At 41.9% G+C, this 21,527-nt stretch overlaps 1 protein-coding gene across 1 annotated transcript; it reads right to left on the reverse strand.

Moving 5' to 3' along the window:
• Positions 1–19,775: 19,775 nt before the first annotated feature.
• Positions 19,776–20,915, reverse strand: LOC142985928 (uncharacterized). The gene has a single exon (XM_076134169.1). It carries the CDS (start codon positions 20,913–20,915, stop codon positions 19,776–19,778), a length of 1,140 nt encoding a protein of 379 aa, XP_075990284.1.
• Between the last annotated feature and the right edge of the window lie 612 nt (positions 20,916–21,527).

Consider the following 21,527-nt stretch of genomic DNA (forward strand, 5'->3'; position numbering starts at 1 on the left):
TCCATCAGTGGTTGACTGGTTTCGTAGTTACCTGTATGGGCGCCGGCAATGTATTAACATTGAAAACAATGTCTCTGATTGGTACTCTGTATCCGCTGGCGTACCGCAGGGCGGCGTTTTATCTCCCTTACTTTTCGCAGTTTTTATCAATACTATATCCAATCGCATCACTTCTTCCTACCACCTCTATGCAGATGATCTACAAATATATTCTTCTGCTCCCGCGGATAGGTTGGCGGAAGCTGTGGAAACGATAAACAGTGATCTGGTTCATATTTGTGAATGGAGTAAGTCGTATGGTCTCAATGTCAACCCTCACAAAACACAAGCCATTGCCATTGGTAGCCCCAGGATGCTCGCAAGAGTGGATTGGACTGTAGTCCCCACTGTGATCTTTGATGGCACAACCATCCCTTTTAGTGACCGAATCAAAAACCTGGGTCTATGTTTTGACAAGTGTCCTGGAGTCCTCAACTCCAGGAACTCAGCCGTAAAATATTTTGTTCGGCGGGGTCCTTGCGCAGGCTACGCAATTTTCCCCCTTATCAACACTAAAATTGCGCTTGTACAATCCCTTCTCTTCCCCATCCTTGATTATGCCGATGTCAGCTATCCCGATCTAACCGAGGACCAACTTAATAAGCTTGAGCGCCTTCAAAATTTCTTTATCAGGTTCATATTTGGATTACGCAAATATGATCACGTCTCAGAGTATCGAAACAAGCTCAAGTGGTTACCAATACGTTCACGCCGGAATGCTCACATTCTCTACCTTCTGTACAATATCTTGTTCAATCCCTCGACTCCCTTCTATCTCAAACAACGTTTTGTTTTCCTACATGACACGCATTCAAGGTTTTTACGATCATCGGAGAATTTAAGACTTAAGATGCCTGTGCATTCCACTAAATTCTTAGACAAGTCATTTACTGTGCAAGCTGTGCGGTTGTGGAATGCGCTGCCGCTATCCATTAGACGAGTACAGAGCTTGCCAATATTTAAAAATTGGGTGAAGGAACACTACTTAACACTGCAAGACACTTTTTCTTGAATACCTCTCAACTTTCACTACTCTACGTTCTTTACTTTCCCATGACTGTCTTAATAAACTCCTCTTGCTATCTCTGTATGAATATAATTATATATTATATATTTACTTATTTATATATATTTTATATATTATATTTATTATATATTTGCTTATATATATATATTTTATATATTATACTTATTATATATGTGCCTTTGTATTTATAGATGATGTCTATTTTATAAATACAATTTTTATTTGTTCTTTATTTTATATAACTTATATAATTAGATTAATGTGACATGAAATGTACGCAGTACTACCTCTTTTTATCTCAACTTCTCTTTCCATCCTATGGTTGCCTGTAAGAGATTGCCTTGTGCGATAAGGCCGCCGATTGTGCATTGATATTGTATCTAGTCTAAGTTTATACTGCTTTTATTTATTTTTATATTTTCCTGGTACATTGTGTACAATAAAGAGAATTTATTATTATTATTATTATTATACATAAATAAAAACTAAGACGAGTGTGACGATTCTGCTACTTGTTTTAACAAGAGATTCCGCACTTTGCTCTTAACCGTATGACGGTTAGTGGACATCCTGATTTCAAGAGGGAGCGCATTCCATAATAAAACCGATTGGACAGGAAAGGAAGAGTTGACAAACCCAGAAGTGTGAGATGGACATAGAAGAAGAAGATTGTTTGAGGAACGGAGGTTACGGTTGTGATTGTCGCACAGATATTGAAAGTAGGGAGTTAGGTAGGCTGGGGGAGTAGAAGAAGAGAGAAAAGAGAAGAGAGTCGTGAGTGCACGTAAGTGACGACGCTCACGAATAGGCAGCCACCTAAGTTGGGAGCGATAAGTAGATATATGATCATACTTGCGGAGGTTGAAGATGAATCGAATGCAGTTGTTAAGAAGACGGTCTAGTTTGTTGAGGAGATCTGCATTCAGGTCAAAGTAACACACATCACCATAGTCGATCAGAGGGAAGATTAAGGTCTGCACAAGCATAGCTTTAGTCCTAGAAGGTAAAAAGTTCTGAAGACGATAAAGAGCCCTCAGTATGCCAGTGACCCTTTTACAAACATTAGAAACTTGGGCTCTCCAGCTTAAAGTTGAGTCCAAGTACAGGCCAAGATCTTTTACGGTAGGGGTCAGTTCTATGGTAGAGCCATTAAATACAACTGGTGGTACCTGCATATGATCTAACCTACTAATGCTACGATTACTTCCTACAACTATAGCCTGGCATTTGGTAGGATTAACAGCCAAGCCGAATTTCATCGACCAACACTTGACATGCTCGAGGTCGTTATTTAACGTGGCGACAACTGAGGCTATAGAATCCACTGTTCCTTGCGAGTAGAGTTGCAAGTCGTCCGCATACAGATGATACGCTCCCTGAAGGTTTTTAGTCACAAGATTAATGAAAATTGAAAACAATAGTGGAGAGAGGAGGCCGCCTTGTGGGACGCCAGTGTCGAGTTCACGCCAGCTCGATGAAGATTCACCGATGTGAACCGACTGTTAGCGTCCTTGAAGATACGAGGAAAACCAATCCAGCGCACCGGAAGATATATTAAGATTGGAAAGGATGGCGAGAAGGATATCATGACTGACGGTATTAAAGGCGTTCGAGAAATCAACCAAAGCCACCACGGTGACTTTAGTATCCTCCATGCCTGCCCTAATATCGCCAGTCACTTTTAGGAGGGCGGAAGTAGTGCTATGACCTGGTCTGAACCCAGATTGAAGTGGGTCAAGGAGGTTGTTATTAAGCACAAACTGTGTTAGTTGCTTGTGTACACAGGCCTCAAGCACTTTGGAGAGGAAAGGGGAATCGATATGGGGCGGAAGTGAGCTGGACTTGAGGGATTAGGAATTTTTGGTAACGGTATAATGTAGGCTTTGCGCCACAGAGAAGGAAAAGTACCAGAGGTAAGGGAGAAATTTATGATATGGGAAATGGCGGGGAGCAGATGATCCAAGACAGAGACGACCATATGACGACTAACGCCATCGGCGCCCACTGCATTGGACTTAATTGACAGGATAATCTTTTTAATATCTTCCGGTGTAACTGGAGCAAAATAAAAGGATTCGAAATTAAGTCGAGGTAAATTCATCAGGGCACGAACGGTGTTGCATTTGGTTTGGTGATCCAAAGGTACAGAGGAAGTGAAGTGGGTATTGATGTCATGCAAACCAACCGTGCACTGTGGATCGTTACTACGGTGTTTGTCGATACCTAGAGTCCCAAGGAACTTCCAGATATCAGCAGGGGAAGAAGAAGATAGATTACTGAGAATGTGTCGGCGTTTAGCATTGCGTACCATCTGATTGCATCTGTTCCTTGCAACTTTGAACCGAACCCAATTGTCGTCACAGCAGTCTCTGCGGAACTTTGCGAATGCCCTATCCCTACGCCTCATGGCCATACGAACTCCTTCAGTCATCCAGGGAGCAGGCGGTCGCTTGAGTTTCACTTTTCTGACGGGCGCATGGACGTCAAACAGCCCAATAACAGCTTTGTAAAAAATGCCTAACTTGTCATCGATTGTGTGGGCTGTCGTTAGCTGCTCCCAATCGATTTTCGCAGCGTCCCTACACAATTTAGTTACGTCCATACGCCCAAAGCAGCGTCTGTACAGAACCTTGGGACGGGATTTGGGAGGTTTGAGGATATAGGACAAATGAATTAGGTTGTGATGAGAGAAACCCGGGGCAGGGTATTGACCAAAAAATGAGGCAAGGGTGGGAGCAGACGTAATCATTAGGTCCAACCATGTATCATCGCCTTCGGTGTTGTGATGAGTGGCATTCAGTGGTAGAACATGTAGACTGGCGGACTTAATGATGTCTAGGAGTTTACGGGAACGGAGTGAACCGGGAGAGAGGAGATCGGTGTTGAGATCGCCCATGATGATGTGATGCGAGTAAGCGGACCCTAAAGATTCCAGCACTAGTTCAATACTGGAGAAGTAGTCGACAGATGGGGGACAGTATACTACGCCAAGAAGGATTTTAGCCCCTTTGACCCAAACCTCCAAGAAAAGAAATTCGGCGGAAGCGGAGTAATTAGGACAGGAGGAAGCTACGATTTGATAAGGGAGGTCACTTCTGAGGTAGATAGCGACGCCACCCCCTCTCCTGTCTATCCGATCATTACGGATGAGAGAGAATCCAGGGAGGGGGTAAGAAGTTGAAGGAAGGTGAGGTTTGAGCCAGGTCTCCGAAATCAGGACGGCATGAACGTCAGCATCACAGAATGCCTCCCGCAGGTCATTGTAATGGCTAGGCACGCTTTGCGCATTTATGTGACATACGTTAAATAGATTTATCCCAGAACGCTCAAAGGTCTGTCGGACGAAGTCGCCTAGCGTGCCTGTCGTAGAGCAAAAGCTATCTTCCGAGGATGTAGTAGAGTCGTTCGCAGAAACATATGAAGCATCATCATCAGACATAGTGTATAAATATTAAATATATGATAATTATCCTTAAATAGTAATTATAAAGATAAAAGTGATAAAAAAAAAACAAAATACTACGGTGCAAATTGCATCTCTGCACCACCCGCCAGTTAACACAAAAAAGAATAGAAAAAAAAACACAGTAAAAATATTAAACAATAAAACACATTTCCGAACGCAACTTAACTAATCAAAGGACTGTCAGTTTGACAACTAACAACCCCTCGACGCAGTCATTAACGTCATGTGTCAAACAAAACAGTTTACGGTGAAGAAATAAAAAGTTATAAAGTAACAATGCGTGTAGATAAAAAAAATATATAAAGTGGGTAAACATATTATCGGCGAAAACTACAAGTTACGTAGGATGCGAAACTAAACTGGAGCACGGCACAGTCTAACAATCGAATCAATTAACACGTAAAGATTGCGTGTCTTACTTGCGTGTCTTAGATATCGCCGTCGATGATCCCGCACTTCCACTGGCTGCTCCGGTCTGGGAAGAATGAGAGGTACCGGTCACCTTTGGATGCTTGGCCGCCAACGCGTTCAGCTCGTCGGATGTTATAATCTTGTGGCGGCTTCCATCGGCAACTTTCACCACAATGACGCCGTCCTGTGTCCAGCATCCCCTCATACCGAAGTGCTGTCGTGCCTTGGCGAAAACAATTTGGCGGGTCCGCGTCAAGAACTATTTTCACATGTAATTAGTTAGTTTTCGCATCAGAATTTAAATATTATACTAGTAACTAAAATCAGTTAGTTATTTTAGGAGTAAAACATATTTTACATAACTATGTCTAAATAAAATACCCAACTAAATAGACTTTGCTTATTTATTAATTTATTGCCTAATTTAAAACTAGTGTCCTATCAGTTAAAAGTTTAAAAGTAAAACAACATTCTTAGGCAACATTTATTGAAAAAAAAACTGTCATTAAGTATACAAAACCTAATTAAAACATAATGAACAAGAACACGTTACAAAATCATCAATAGAACAGCATTAATGATGTAGCCACATCATTTTCCTCTTCTTCCTCGAGCTAAGTGACGTCAGGCTCACATAGCCTGCCTATCCACCACATCGTTACTGACAGGTAAAGATTCATACCAAGGATAAAGTTCGCTTGGTATGACACCTTTGACACAAAGATTTAACAAATCTTTCCTTGCAGGGGTGTATTTGCCCTAGGGCTAGAAGGGCTATAGCCCGGGCCGGTTTGCTCTCTTGGGTCTGCATCTTGTCGTGGTGAGGGGGCTTAGTAGAATTGAAAGGTTGGGGAAACAGTGATCGCGAGTAACAAAAAATGACTGTGCGTGTCCCTCTGTTTGCAGAGGACACAGGTGCGGGACAGGTGAGCCGTCAGTGGGAGGACGGGCTCAGTAGGCACTCACACTGCCCCGAGCTGACGAAGAGCCAGGCCGCTGCCGCCCTCGTCAACCGTCGGTTATCGTAAATCCGTCCATCCTTGACCGAGGGCCTTGCCTTAACCGGCTGGGTCGCGAGGAGACCACCTCTGTGAAAATCCCGAGTAACTCCAGCAGTGGCGCCCCCTTTAGGGGCCTTGCGTGGTCAGAGTTCATTCGCTTTGTGGGGACCCCCGCACCAGAAAAACCAGACGCAAGCGGCCACTGGGGCACCTCCCGCCCTCCAGTAGTATAAGGGTCACCGGATTATGGGGCCTCTACCTCGGTGGAACGATACTTGCCACCACACTCGCGGGAACTGTTTGGATAATATAAATTTGAAAACGAACCCAAATAATGTAAGTGGGAGAGGCGAGAAGCTCAAACCCGAGGAGATCGGGGGCAAGAAGCCCAGCCGTATTGACTGCATAGCATAGTTGCGGATGGTCGGAGCACGCCCAGTTTTGCGCGACCCTCGTCGGTGAGGACGAGGTCGAAGGTCACTCGGGAATCTGGTGTCGAATCCAACACTGGCTCCGACATGAGCGTAGTTTCGAATGCAACTCATCTATCCGAGAGTGGCCACCTTTGGCGGTAGAGACGACTGCGCCCCGAGTCCGAGGAGTCGGAAGGGTCGGGGAAGAAAAAGAAAGCGCCGGGGAAGCAAGTGTCAGACAATGACCCTAAGGACAAATTCACCATCCAGCTGGCGGATACCATCCTCACTCACCAGGCAGTGGTGGAGGTGGCCGACAAATCCGGTCACCTCAAGGGTGACTTTTATAAAGTCCCTCAAAAACGCTGCCAGGAACATCAAACTGGCAGTGTCGGAGTCGAGCAGGCAGTATGCCACGAAGGAGAATTTGGCGCGTCAGGCCCAGAATTATCGCTTGCAAGAGGAGGTCGATCACATGTCACAGGCAACGGCATCAACCCCTGCGCCAGAAAAACCAGGGGCAGCGTCCTCAGCTGTACCTGTTAACGCATTCGCCACGCCACCGCCACCGCACCGCAGCTCACAGGTCTCCGGACCAAGGAGAAGCAGGGTAAACAGCCGCGTCTTACAGTGCAGTGGCTTCCAAACCGCCGTTCTCTAAACCGACGGCTGCCAAAGAGTAGCAGTTCGACGGGAAAAATAGCAAGGCGCCCAAGGCTACGGAAGCCGACAAAAAGGGCAAGAAAATCAAAATCAAAATCAAATCATTTATTCATTTAGGTCAAATATTGACACTTATGATAGTCGTTACAATTACTGAAAGCTCGGAAAGGGGGTGGAGCCTTATGAGAAGAGCTAGCAAGAAACTCACGGCCACTCTTTTCAATCGCCAAAAGTTTTACAATGTGGTTGATACAATAATTGATCATGCGAGGAGCTGCCAACAATCAGCGATATAGACTAAACGTCAATTAAGGAAAATGAATATATTTAGGTTATTTATTAGTCTCTGATCATACCGTATGTTGGGAGCACCTACTAGCATGTGATAATAAGAATATGGGCAGCAAGTGAGCACATTGGTTGTGAACAATATAAAAGAAAAAAAGTGACAGTTTTATGATTTACATCAAATTGTATGTAACATCACCTATTTGCATCATTAATTGCCCATATTTTACAATATTTAGACCTACTGCTACTGAGTTTATACAATTTATGGCAAAGTTCCCTAATTTCAAAGAATTCTAATCAAGCGAGCGACTAATCCCAAGAGCTATTGTCGTTTAGATACTCATCAATTCTGTAATAAAAGAAGAAGGAATAAGAAGGCGCCCAATCTTCGGGCTCCAGCTGCAGCTGAAGGCGGCAAAAAGCGGTGCGACATATAAAGACGTTATTAGGGACGCAAAGGACAAAATAAACCAAGCCGACAATTAAATACGACAATGCTTCGGGGTTGCGGCTACGGGAGCTCGAACGTTGAGCTCCCAGGGGCCAGGGACCGGAAAAGCGGATGCCCTGGCCTCTAAATTGAGGGAAGTTATCGCGGAGGACACCTTCCGAGTGTCCAGGCCCACAAAGACCGCGGAACTGAGCATTACAGATCTGGACGACTCAGCCTGCCCAGAGGAGGTGAAGGTCGATTAAAGCCGATTTAATAAATAAAATTGATCAGGACAATGTAAAAAACTAATTTGTTAAAAATGAAAATAAAGTTTAGTTTTTTCATTCCTTGATGGGGCGGAAAGCTAGCGGAGCCCAGGGCGCGCCATCTTAAAATACGCCTCTGCGAATGACTGCAATAATGCGCGGGCGCGGCGAGGGTCCTAATGTCAAAGGGCGTAATCTCACTAAGTAGCATCGTATCACGGGACATAGTTACCAACCTTTCATCTAGTAGTGTTTTTGCTGAGTGAAAAGTAGCAAAAACATTTTAATTATAATACTCTAATGTGTTATGTCATCTACAGTCAGGGAAAATATTAACCAGAACACTATAGTTAGTTGTCGTTTTTTCTTTTAAACGTCTGGTCTTAAATAATATAGCTCGAAAAATAATTAATGGTAGTTAGTTACTTTTCGCACAAAATATCACATACAATAAAATTACTAAGTCACTTTGATGAGTTTTCGCATTACTATTTTTTAAGACATGCCTATAGGGAGTAATGCGGAAAAAGTAGATAAGGAACTTTAATGCGTAAGTATCTTTTTCAACAAAGAAGAGAAAAAGTAATCAGGTCACTTAGTTACTTGTAACTCAACTGTCACAAATCAAATAATGTACTTAATTAAGTCTCGCGATTTACATTTTTCTAAATAATTACGTTATGAATACGAGAGTAAGACAGAAATATGGAGAAAAAATTACTGATTTTATTGGTATTTATAAGTCGATTTTGAACATTTTGTTACTTAATGACTTTTCGTTCTACGGGGACGATATTCTTTATGTTTGAAAACGAGAATAAGCCAACGATTTTAGTGTGAAAAACGAAATTGAAATGAATTGTGTGTGTGCGTGTGTGTGTGTGTGTGTGTGCGTGTGTATGTGAATGTGTATGTGTATAAGTGGGTTTATATGCGTAAATGAGCGCATAAAGTCTACAGGTACGTCCAGGGTCCATGGGTCATTTTGTGTGTATGGAATTGTTTGGGTGTGTCTGTGTATATAATATATAGGGTGTAACAGACAGCCTACCGAAAACGAAAAAAATGACTTTAGACACGATTCTGGTGCTTATGGCGTTGAAAATTTTCATCGGTTTTTTCTTGATTTTTCCGATTATATTTATATTATATTAATACTACACAATGTAACATGAATAGGAAAGAAAATCCGTCATATTACTGTTTTTCACAAAAAACAGCAATGGATTAAAACAACGTATAAATTCGCTATCAGCTGTTCGCGCGCCGCCAACGACACCGCGCCGGCGGCGGCCGGCCGCGACGGTCGACGTCACACCGCGTACCTACGCGCGCCACACAGACACGATTACGCACACAGCTGTCAGCCTCACACTCACTAGTATGCAGCGTTACTTAGTATTTGTTCTATGTTAAAAATGAAAATTACATAATTATCCCGCTCTCCGATAAAAGGTAAATTCATAAGATTTAAAATGTGTGATATCTTATTATTACACGTACAAATGCATACAGAACGACAAAAAATCCTATTGATATTCTTTAGCGCTATAAAAATTGCTAATAAACAATTTAACATGTATTGTCGCTTTGTTCCATTTGTTCTTGCAAAATTCTATTCGATATTTACACGCTCATTCATACTTCTTACAAGCGCGGTGCGACTCGAAAAGTAGATGGCCGTAGTGACGCGTGACGCCGCGACCGCGCGTGGATGTTACATAGATGGGATGCGATCATGCGACAAAATGGATGCTAAGTAATTCTCCGGGGATTATGAATTATGATAAGTTAGTTTTTCTGATAAGAATATTAATGGATATTGATTGTTATCATTGTTATGTACCTACATTTTTTATGGTTTAATTAAATAAACGTTTCGTGTTTATTTTATTTACTTTAAGCTGATTTTATGTTATAAATATCAAAGTATTTTAAACTTACATCAATAATGTTTGTAATGTTATTTGGTATTTGAATAAAACTACAATGCAACGAGTAACAACTGTGACAAGTAAAAATAGTAATGCCACATCAATATTTTATTGAATCTAATCTCTCGCTGGGATCCTAACTCGTCGCTCGTCACCAAATCGGCGGCGCGCGCGCGGACGGCGCGGAGGGGGCGGGTGGCGCGGGCGAGGGGCGGCGCGAGTGAGCGGAGAGGCGCCCGCGCCGGCGGCTCTCTTTGATTGATAGTTCGAGCAATTCGCTCGCGGAAGACGGAAGCTCTTCACCGGTGTCGTTCGTTATGTCCTATTCATCGTGTCGTGTGTGAACTGCTGTTTATTATTACTTGTTATTGTTCCGGTTTTGAGTTGTTAGTGTTTTTATTGTTATTGTTTTCGAAGTGCAGTTGTGTTCGTAAATACGAAGAAATGTTGATGTGTTATGTATGGTGAAGCACGTGGAAGTGCACTGCGTGCTCTGCACCTGTATGTCCGGATCCAAAGGTACTCAAACTCTCGCCATACACCAGGTATTTGCGTGTTGATAGATATTGATAACAATTTGTTTTAGCACTTTCTTATTATTGGTTACATTTTGCGATTATTGTTTGATTTCACGTAAGCCAAGTAGGTACCTACCTACTTACAATTTTACTATGAGCTATTGTAACATACGGGCCTACTTACGATACCATAAACGATACATAAGATTGTTATCTAATGATAGCGTTGCATACTAGTGAGCGCATAGACGTGGTGGTACGCGTACGTACCTACGACGCGTCGCGACATGTCGTCGCTCAGCGCGCCGCCGCCGCCAGAAATCTCGTAGCCATGCGCGGAGATACATCGCGTTGTTCACTATACATTGAACGCTCAAAAATGACTAACTCGGGAACCAATCATTTCCGAGAAATATCGTTGGAGTAAATTTCGCGCATACAGTGTCACAAACTTACCAGTAAAGTTTTCGGTTAGCTGTCATTTACACCCTGTATATGTGTGTGTATGAGAGAGAGTGTGTGAATATAGGTGGATTAGGCGTCTAGGGGACTCCACTAATAAAAAAGAACGCTCATAGCTTCTTCATCTCAAGGATGTGGTGGAAAAGGGAATAAAAATCAATTATCTCCAGAATCGAAGAAACTCGAAGCAAGTGATATATCGAATAAATTGCCTAAAAAATAGCACAATCGAATACCGAAAACCGTTTCTTGAGAAATCTTGAGAATTAGGAGTTATTCATGAAAAAACAATTTTCTCCATACAAAAATAAATTCAAAACGTCATAACTTTTAAAATATTAAGTTTATGCAAAAATCACAAAGAGTAAAAATGTCTTGTATTTAGTGATACATTCCAAAAACGTAATTAGTTTTCATAAAATCGCTCATCAATTTTCATGCATCCCTAAGTCCACTAGAGCTCGATTTCGTTCCAACGTGCGGCGGCGCGAGCGCGGACGGCGCGGGGGGGCGCGGGTGGCGCGGGCGAGGGGCGGGGCGCACAGTGGATCGAAAATCGGCTGTAGAAGACATAGGATCTCGATGTCGTGAATGTTATTTTTTTTATGGAAATGTCTTCTACTAATCATTACTGTTCCATAAAATGTATCATCATGTCATCAACCGTCCTTAAATTGTTGATTTACGAAGGGTCATAAATGCTATTGTACCAATAAAATTGGAAGTCTTTCGGAAGAAGTTTCAGAGGCCCAAAACAAAGATTTTAGGAGGTTCAGAGAGCACCATTCGAAGAGTAATACGATTTTGTGATTTATTAGAAAGTTTTGGTCTAATAATAAAAAATATTGTAAATTATACTTGTTTTAGTCAATTCCAGTTGTTATACTTAAGCATTAAAATGTATCATAAACAAATATTTTTTTTGAAAATTTTGACGATTTTCAGAAAAAAAATCGCAAGTGATGCCGCGATATAAAGAACCTATGACAAAAAATATTACTATATCAGTGTGCAAGGATATAACGGCCAACCTTGCGATTCCAGAGATATTCTCATTTTTCATGTCAGCTCCATACATTTTTTCCTAACAATGTTATAACTCTTCCATTAGTGCACACAATTACTTCATATGACATTTTATAGAACAATAATGATCAGCAGAAGATATTTCCATACAAAAAATAACATTAAAGACATCGAGATCCTATGTCTTCTACAGCCGATTTTCGGTCCACCGTGCGGCGCGAGTTTGCGGTGCGGGCGTGCGGCGCCGGCGGCGGCTCTCTTTAATAGTTTGAGCAGTTCGCTCGCGGAAGACGGAAGCTCTTCACCGGTATCGTTATATCGTGTTCGTCGTGTCATGTGTGAACTGTTGTTTATTATTACTTGTTTTGTTTCGGTATTGTGTCGTTAGTTATGCGTCCCAGTCCCATACATCATATGATACTAGTAAACTGAAACGCATCACGCCACTCGCCATAGCAACGCAAGCTGATCCATTTCGCCATAACTAATAAGACTAATAAACATTCGATTCTGGCTAATGGTCATGAGATTCCATGAGGTGAGGTCTCACCGATACACACATGTAGGTAAAGCTCATAATCAAATATAAGTGCATGTCTTTTAGACCTAAGGGTTCTGTTCCGCATGTCACGCTCGACTGTACACTCGTTTAGTATTAAGATATTTTAAATAAAGTATTTTTTATTAAGAAACGCGAGTGTTAATATTTAACTGGCGCAGTCGGGTCGGATTGTTTAGGTCGCGAAAAGTCGTCGTTTAACGTACACACGAATCGGTCGTAACGTCGTTCTGATCGCATAGACTACAGTCCGTATAAGAATCTACAAATTTGTCAAAAACGCAAGGCGAGCAGCGGCAGCACCGGCATGAGATCGAGCGGTTTAATGTGAGTAGACCCTTTATTCACTCCGTTCCCATGTCTATCCATCCATACGTTTAACCGGACTGAACATTGACATTAACGTATTTTTAAGTGAAGTTCTGCCAAAATCGCGAGCTTTCACTATTAGAGTAAGTTAACAAATATATTTCCAATAACTCAGTTATTTATTTATTTGCCTTATTTTTTTTTATAATTGTTTGTGTAACATTTTTGTGTGTTTTTGTGTAATATTATTGTGTAAGTGTATAGTGGGATAAGTGTAATTTGTTGAGCCAAAATGGCTCAACAAATTACACTTATCCCTAAGGAAATTCAATGCATTATTCCACGATATGATGGAGATGAGAAACTATTGAATCTTTTTATTAACAAATGTGAGTACGTTATAAGGAGCTTTAGGGGAGAAAACAATCCCGTTCAGGCAACTTATTTATACCACTGTGTTACGAGTAGGTTAGTAGGCAAAGCAGCTATTTTAGTTAGTGAACGCGAAAATATCTCCACTTGGGAGGAATTAAAAGAGTTATTAATTCAACATTTCGGGGATCCTAGATCCGAGGCTTGTATCGCCATAGAATTAGAAAATATTAAAATTAAACCAGGGGAATCTTACATCGCTTTCTGTCATTTTTTCTTTGAACCTTCACGAAACCCTCGTCGTCTTCGTTCCCATTTCCCGTATCCTTTGGTAAGAATTTAGTTTTGGGAACAGCAGTGCTCGCCGTAACGCTCGCAAAGTCTCTTATTTGAGTCTTCACGGGGGCTGCAGGCCGTGGCAGCGGGACGGGGCGAGCGGTTCGCGCGACGTCACACGGTGATGTCACAGGGGCAGGTGCGGGGGTGGGGGGCGCGGGGGCGCTGCACTCCACAGTACGCGACGGATGCGCTGGCGTCGAATATGCTGACGCAGAGTTCAACGACGGCAAATCGACGACTCGCCGGCACGTGTTGACATTCGATGCATCGGGTGTTGACCTAGAAACCGACACCTCAATGAGCAAATCGTTTATTTCTTTACGCAAATCGGTGACGGTATTCTGGGATGCATCTAACTTCACTAACACATCCGCAAGGCTGGCCTTCAGCGACACGATGTCCTTCAGAAGGCTGGTTACATCGACGTGGTCGAAGGTGACAGGGGGCAGCTTGTGCAGTTCCTTCGCCACAAACGTCGGCACATCGTCGGGATCAGTCTCCTTGAGTAGCGTGATGATGTCTTGGATGCTCTTCTTTGTCCCGTCACGCCGGCGGGACACCATCTTGTCGCGCTTATTCAGCGTCGTGAACAATAGCAGCTTGGCAGCTGCAATGTCCTCTTCACTGAAGTTACTCGCAAATTCGGGTTTCTTTAAGCCGAACCCGAACAACCAATTTAGATTTGGTTTAAATAATAATCAAGCGCCGTATAAGCCTAGTACTGACGTAACTATGCGCACCGTGCGAAATAATATGTTAGCTGAACCGGAAGAATCGTACTACGTATCGGAACAATGTAATAACATAGAAAACCAATATTCTTGTGAAAATTTTCAGGAGGAAGCCCCTCCAGAAGACGTGAAATAATAAAAATCAATTATTGCGATACGTTACGTTTACCGCACATTAGGTTAGCCGAATATAATTTCGACATTCAATATAAGCCCGGAAAACAAAATAATAATGCGGATGCACTCTCTAGAATTAAAATAAACGCTTTAGAGGAACGTCATCTATGATTGTCAATACGGGACAACAAGACGACACTATAGTTATCTCATCGGACGACGAAACGCGTTCGGTTCGATCAATCGAATCACAGTACCCCGTACCTTCTATAAGTAGTAGTACACTTACGGCATCTGAAAAACCAGATTCACAAATTATAACAGTTCATTCTGAAGAAAATATGGATTCATCGGATATACCGATATTACACGAGGCTATACGATACAAAGCCGAACCAAATTCTAGTATTCACTTGGAATAAAAACGAATGTTTTGTTAAAAAGTTATCAAGAGATAAACAAAAGGTTTTAGAAGTTCATTTACGTCCTGAAGAACGTGATTTTGAACTTACGGAGGGAGGAGTTATGCGTCCCAGTCCCATACATCATACGATACTAGTAAACTGAAACGCATCACGCCACTCGCCATAGCAACGCAAGCTGATCCATTTCGCCATAACTAATAAGACTAATAAACATTCGATTCTTGCTACTGGTCATATTTCTCCATAACTAATAAAACTAATAAACATTCGATTCTGGCTAATGGTCATGAGACTCCATGAGGTGAGGTCTCACCGATACACACATGTAAAGCTCATAATCAAATATAAGTGCATGTCTTTTAGACCTAAGGGTTCTGTTCCGCATCTCACGCTCGACTGTACACTCGTTTAGTATTAAGATATTTTAAATAAAGTATTTTTTATTAAGAAACGCGAGTGTTAATATTTGACTCGTTAGTGTTTTTATTATTATTATTATTTTTGTTATTGCTTTTTTGAAAGTGCAGTTGTGTTTGTGAATACGAAGAAATGTTAATGTGTTATGGCGAAGCACGTGGAAGTGCACGGCGTGCTCTGCACCTGTACGTCCGGATCCAAAGGTACTCAAACTCTCGCCATACACCAGGTAATTGCGTGTTCATTGATATTGATAACAATTTGTTTTCGCACTTTCTTATTATTGGTTACATTTTGCTATAATAATAATAATAATAATAAGCCCCCTAAACAACCATACGTCCATGTCGAACATCAGACATACGTGGGGGGCGGACACGCGATTGAGAAATTACTGGCGCGGCTAACATGGCTCTGGACACCCATAAACATGGAGACACGTAATAGAAGTAAACGTATAGGGCCGCTGTCCGGGGGCGATCGCCGGAGCACACCTGGAGTCGACGCTGGGTGTAGCAGCATGCGATCCGTCGGCGGAGTGGAGTTGAATAGGCGGGCTCCCTCCGGGTTAGACCCAAATGCTACAGCCAACCACACACAGGACAGACAGACAGACGATGACAATATTAGTTTACATTCATTAGCATCAATAGTTGAGCCGTTTAGCCCATCCACCAATTCATACAATCCCACACCGGTGTCTTCCATGGACGAAGATTCTCGTGGAGCACCGACCCCGACCTTAAGTGTTGCGCAGGTGGCTAGCGCCTTTTTACCTGCGTCCACTAAGGCTGGGAAACCCCGCGTGCGCATGAGCTGGAGCAAAGAAGTAAATACATTTATCATGCGCACCTACTACTACATTACTAAACTTGAAACAGACATGACCACTTATAGAAAACAGTTACACGAAATTTTCTCTCTAAAGTATCCGGAAGTTAAAGTCAGTGAGCAAAGAATATCAGACCAACGTAGAATTATAATACGAAATAAATTGTTACCCCAAGAACTATTGAACAGATTAAAAGAAGAAGTGCAAGCACAGTTAGAAATAGAGTCTGAAATGGACACACACATCTCTCCGTCTAACATTCTTCCTGAACATACTCAACAAAACCTTTCACAAACACGCACCCAGGAATCACCTCACACCCTGTTAACAAGCACTCATACATCAAACTCATCCACACAAACAGAATATATTACACAGATGCTAGAAAATGAAATAGACACATTAGTAGACAATAATCCGATCGAAGAAGTATATGTACAAGAGATAAAGGATAAATTTAGGACAGCACTAACACAATACTCTGGCATGAGCCCAGTTTTGCGACCAAAGCTACCAAAATTAAAATACAGTTATAGACTAACACAATTAACTAACTTATTTAATATGAACATCCTTAATCAATTTCTTAGTGAGGATATGCAGTTAACAGACATACATACTATTATATATTGTACAGCTTTAGTGATATCAGAAGAACTCAATTTCAAAATAACGGAATTTGTAGGTAACAGAGGACCAACACATAATAGCAAACCATCGTGGCAAATTAGATTAGAAAATGATATTGAAAAACTTAGGGCAGACTGTGGTAGACTAACGCAATATATAAACAACAATAGGTCGAATAGAGTAGTCGCAAGAGTAGAAGCAATATTTAGAAGTAGAAAAACACACACTAGACACGAAGACAACAACAAAAAACCAGAGGAATTCCTAGACACACTGAAACAAAAATTAGCACTAAAGGTCAATAGATTACGCAGATATAAAAAAGCTCAACAACGAAAGAATGATAACATCTTATTCAGCACAAATGAGAGAATATTTTACAGGAATCTTTCAAAAACAAATAACAACACTTCTACAGATAACACAAACACACCCACAAAAACACAACTCGAATCTTTTTGGTCAGGTATATGGGAGGATCAAGTAGAGCACAACGATAAAGCAGAATGGATAATTGAGGAGGAAAATATGTATAGTGTAATAGGGGAGATGAAGTTCGATGACATTACAGAATCAGACATAACCAGCATTACCACTAGACTACACAACTGGAAAGCTCCAGGTGCAGATAAAATACACAATTATTGGTACAAGAAGCTAACAACACTACACAAATACATAGCTAAAAACTTTACAGAGATAGTATTAGGGAGACAGAGAATACCAGAATTCCTTGCAACAGGAATAACATACATGATACCAAAAACCACACACTCTTCACAGCCCTCTCAGTATAGACCAATTACATGCCTACCCACAATTTACAAAATTCTTACATCAGCAATAACCAGTAAAATCACCGCCCACATTGAACAGAACGATATCATAGCAGAGGAACAAAAAGGATGTAGACGGGGCCACATGGGCTGCAAAGAGCAGTTGGTGATTGATTCTACCATACATAGACATGCGACTACTAAAAACAGAAATTTACACTGCACCTACATTGATTACCAAAAAGCGTTTGACAGCATACCGCATTCTTGGCTATTACAGATACTAAAAATATATAAAATCAACTCAAAAATTATAGATTTCCTACAAAACATCATGAGCCACTGGAAAACATCCTTACAACTAAACAGCAATAACACAATCACAACTAGACCTATTTACATAAAGAAGGGTATATATCAGGGAGACTCTCTGAGCCCCTTATGGTTTTGTCTTGCTTTGAATCCCTTGTCACACATGTTGCATAGAAGCCGAGCCGGATATTGCCTCAAACACACAACAGAAGAAACATTAATTTCACATTTAATATATATGGACGACATTAAACTCTATTCTAGAAATGAAAAGGAGATGAAGAAGCTTATAGATACTACAACAGAATTTAGTAACGACATTAAAATGAAATTTGGTCTGGATAAATGTAAAACCGTACACATTGTGAGAGGCAAGATTCGGCCCGGAGAATATGAAATAGATGAGAACAACACCATTACAGCAATGCAACCCACTGACTTGTATAAGTATTTAGGTTACAAACAACTTAAAGGCATCGATCACACATCCATCAAACAAACACTAACCACAGAATACACAAGACGAACACACGCAATCTGTAACACACAACTCTCAGGAAAACACCTCACAAAAGCACTTAACACTTACGCTATACCTATATTGACCTACTCTTTTGGCATCATAAAATGGTCCAAAACGGACATAGAACAATTGGAGCGGACAACACGCACCACACTCACGAAACACAACAATTTGCACCCCAAGTCCGCAATAGAAAGACTGACAATTAAAAGGCACCAGGGAGGTAGGGGCATAATAGACATTCATCATCTCTGGCAAAAACAATTACACAACCTTAAAAAATTCTTTCACACAAAATCACGCACCAGTAACATTCATAAAGCCATCACTCATAACGACTGCAATTACACACCATTAAATCTCATCGAGCAAACTGACACACACGACCCAAACCAAATTGACCCACAAACACAAAAAGTAGAAAACTGGAAAAAGAAAATACTTCACGGCAGACACCCACACGACCTGGAACAAACACACATCGACACAATCGCATCTAATAAATGGCTTCAGACTGGCAATTTATTCCCTGAAACTGAAGGGTTTATGATTGCTATACAAGATCAGGTAATTAACACCAAAAATTACAGGCGATATATTATTAAAGACCCTTCTGCCACTAATGATAAATGTCGCAGATGCAATGCTCAATCTGAAACTATTCAGCACATAACCGGTGCTTGCACAACACTCACACAAACAGACTACACACACAGACACAACCAAATAGCCAATATCATACATCAGAACCTCGCACTCAAACATAACCTCATACAAAACACAAACACACCATATTACAAATACAAACCTGAGACTGTACTGGAGAACGCCACACACAAATTATATTATGATAGGGCCATACTCACCGACAGGACTATACACTACAATAGACCGGACATCACTCTACTAGACAAAAAAACTAAAACAACTTACCTCATTGACATCGCAGTTCCCAACACACATAACATACAAAAGACCATCTCTGAAAAAATATCAAAATACGCCGAGCTGAAAGATGAAGTAGCAAGAATATGGAATCAGGACAAAGTTTACGTAGTACCCATCGTTCTTTCGACAACAGGAGTTATTCCTAAACATCTTCACCACAGCCTCAAACTAATAGACCTAAAAAATACAACATACATAACCCTCCAAAAAGCAGCAATATTGAATACTTGTAGAATTGTACGAAAATTCCTAGAAATTGACGAGAACGATATAACAACACAACACAACACGACACAACACAACACACCACACACTTAACTCACACACACTGCATTTACTTGGTTTCGACCCGTAATGTAGTAAACACCAGCTCGAAAGCTGAGAAAAAATACACTCCCGAATATAATAATAATAATAAATCATTTTATTTTCAAGCTGCAATGGCTCATAGATATATACCTTACAAACTAACATATATATTTAGTACAACAACTTGTTATTAGTAAATATAGCTTAAGACTATGTTAGTAGCACTTCACTTAAGCACCGTGTCTTTGGTGCTATCCTGTGGTATAAGTCCGCGGAAGCGACGGAATACCACGCCCACGGGCCAAAAGTCCTCCTTCATGAGGAGGGGCAGCACGTCGTTTGGGACGCGCACCACGAACGACTTGAATCCGACGTTACGGCGCGCCTCCAACAGCTGCACCCTCATCTGGTACTTGGTCCTCTTACAGATATACGTCTCGACATCCTCCTTCTTGGTGAGGTAGTGCAGACGTGAGACGTACACCGGTGTGGTCGGCCTCGCGGCTCTTAAGCACGGTGTTGGCTCTTTAGGAGCCGTACCGCTGCGATTCTGGGTTCGTGTGGCGCGCTTTTTTCTTTGAACCTTCACGAAACCCTCGTCGTCTTCGTTCCCATTACCCGTATCCTTTGGTAAGAATTTAGTTTTGGGAACAGCAGTGCTCGCCGTAACGCTCGCAAAGTTTCTTCGTTGAGTCTTCACGGGGGCTGCAGGCCGTGGCAGCGGGACGGGGCGAGCGGTTCGTGCGACGTCACAAGGTGATGTCACAGGGGCAGGTGCGGAGGTCGGGGGCGCGGGGGCGCTGCACTCCACAGTACGCGACGGATGCGCTGGCGTCGAATATGCTGACGCAGAGTTCAACGACGGCAAATCGACGACTCGCCGGCACGTGTTGACATTCGATGCATCGGATGTTGACCTAGAAACCGACACCTCATTGCGCAAATCGTATATTTCTTTACGCAAATCAGTGACGGTATTCTGGAATGCATCTAACTTCATTACCACATCCACAAGGCTGGCCTTCAGCGACACGATGTCCTTCAGAAGGCTGGTTACATCGACGTGGTCGAAGGTGACAGGGGGCAGCTTGTGCAGCTCCTTCGCCACAAACGTCGGCACATCGTCGGGATCGGTCTCCTTGAGTAGCGTGATGATGTCTTGGATGCTCTTCTTTGTCCCGTCACGCCGGCGGGACACCATCTTGTCGCGCTTATTCAGCGTCGTGAATAATAGCAGCTTGGCAGCTGCAATGTCCTCTTCACTGAAGTTACTCGCACATATCTGGATGGCTGACACTTCATCCATCACATCCAGTTTTTGCTGCAAAAACGCCAGTAACTCATTCGCAATAAGTTGTGTACCCATCGCGAAAAAGAACTTAGTCGAGCGTCAGCTTGCGCTGCGCTTATCAAATTAATATAATTAAAAACACGTCTGCATTAGGACACGACGCAACTAAGACTTGTATTATATATATATATATTGCTATTATTGTTTGATTTCACGTAAGCCAAGTAGGTAGATATTTACGTACAATTAGACTATTAGCTTTTGTAACTTAAGGGCTTACTTACGATACAATAAGCGATACGTAAGATTGTTATCTAATGATAGCGTTGCATACAAGTGCATAGACGAGATTGTACGCGTACGTACATACCTACGACGCGTCGCGACATGTCGTCGCTCAGCGCGCCACCGCCGCCAGAAATCTCGTAGGCATGCGCGGAGATACATCGCGTTGTTCACTATACATTGAATGAATTAATGAATGAATGAAAAACTCTTTATTGTACATAAAGGAAACACAAACAAACTTAAAATAAAAGTACAATTGGCGGCCTTATCGCACAGTGGCAATCTCTTCCAGGCAACCATTGGATGGAGAGATATAAAAGCAGTTGAATGAAGGAGGGCAGTACAAATGAGTGTAGATAGTGAATATATAAATATTGACATATACATATATAAAAGAGA

The sequence above is a fragment of the Anticarsia gemmatalis genome, chromosome W, assembly GCF_050436995.1.
Source record: "Anticarsia gemmatalis isolate Benzon Research Colony breed Stoneville strain chromosome W, ilAntGemm2 primary, whole genome shotgun sequence".
NCBI lineage: Eukaryota > Metazoa > Arthropoda > Insecta > Lepidoptera > Erebidae > Anticarsia > Anticarsia gemmatalis.

What these genes read in the sequence shown, in the direction of transcription:
- LOC142985928 (XM_076134169.1), bottom strand. Translation starts at nt 20,915, where the DNA reads ATGGGTACACAACTTATTGCGAATGAGTTACTGGCGTTTTTGCAGCAA.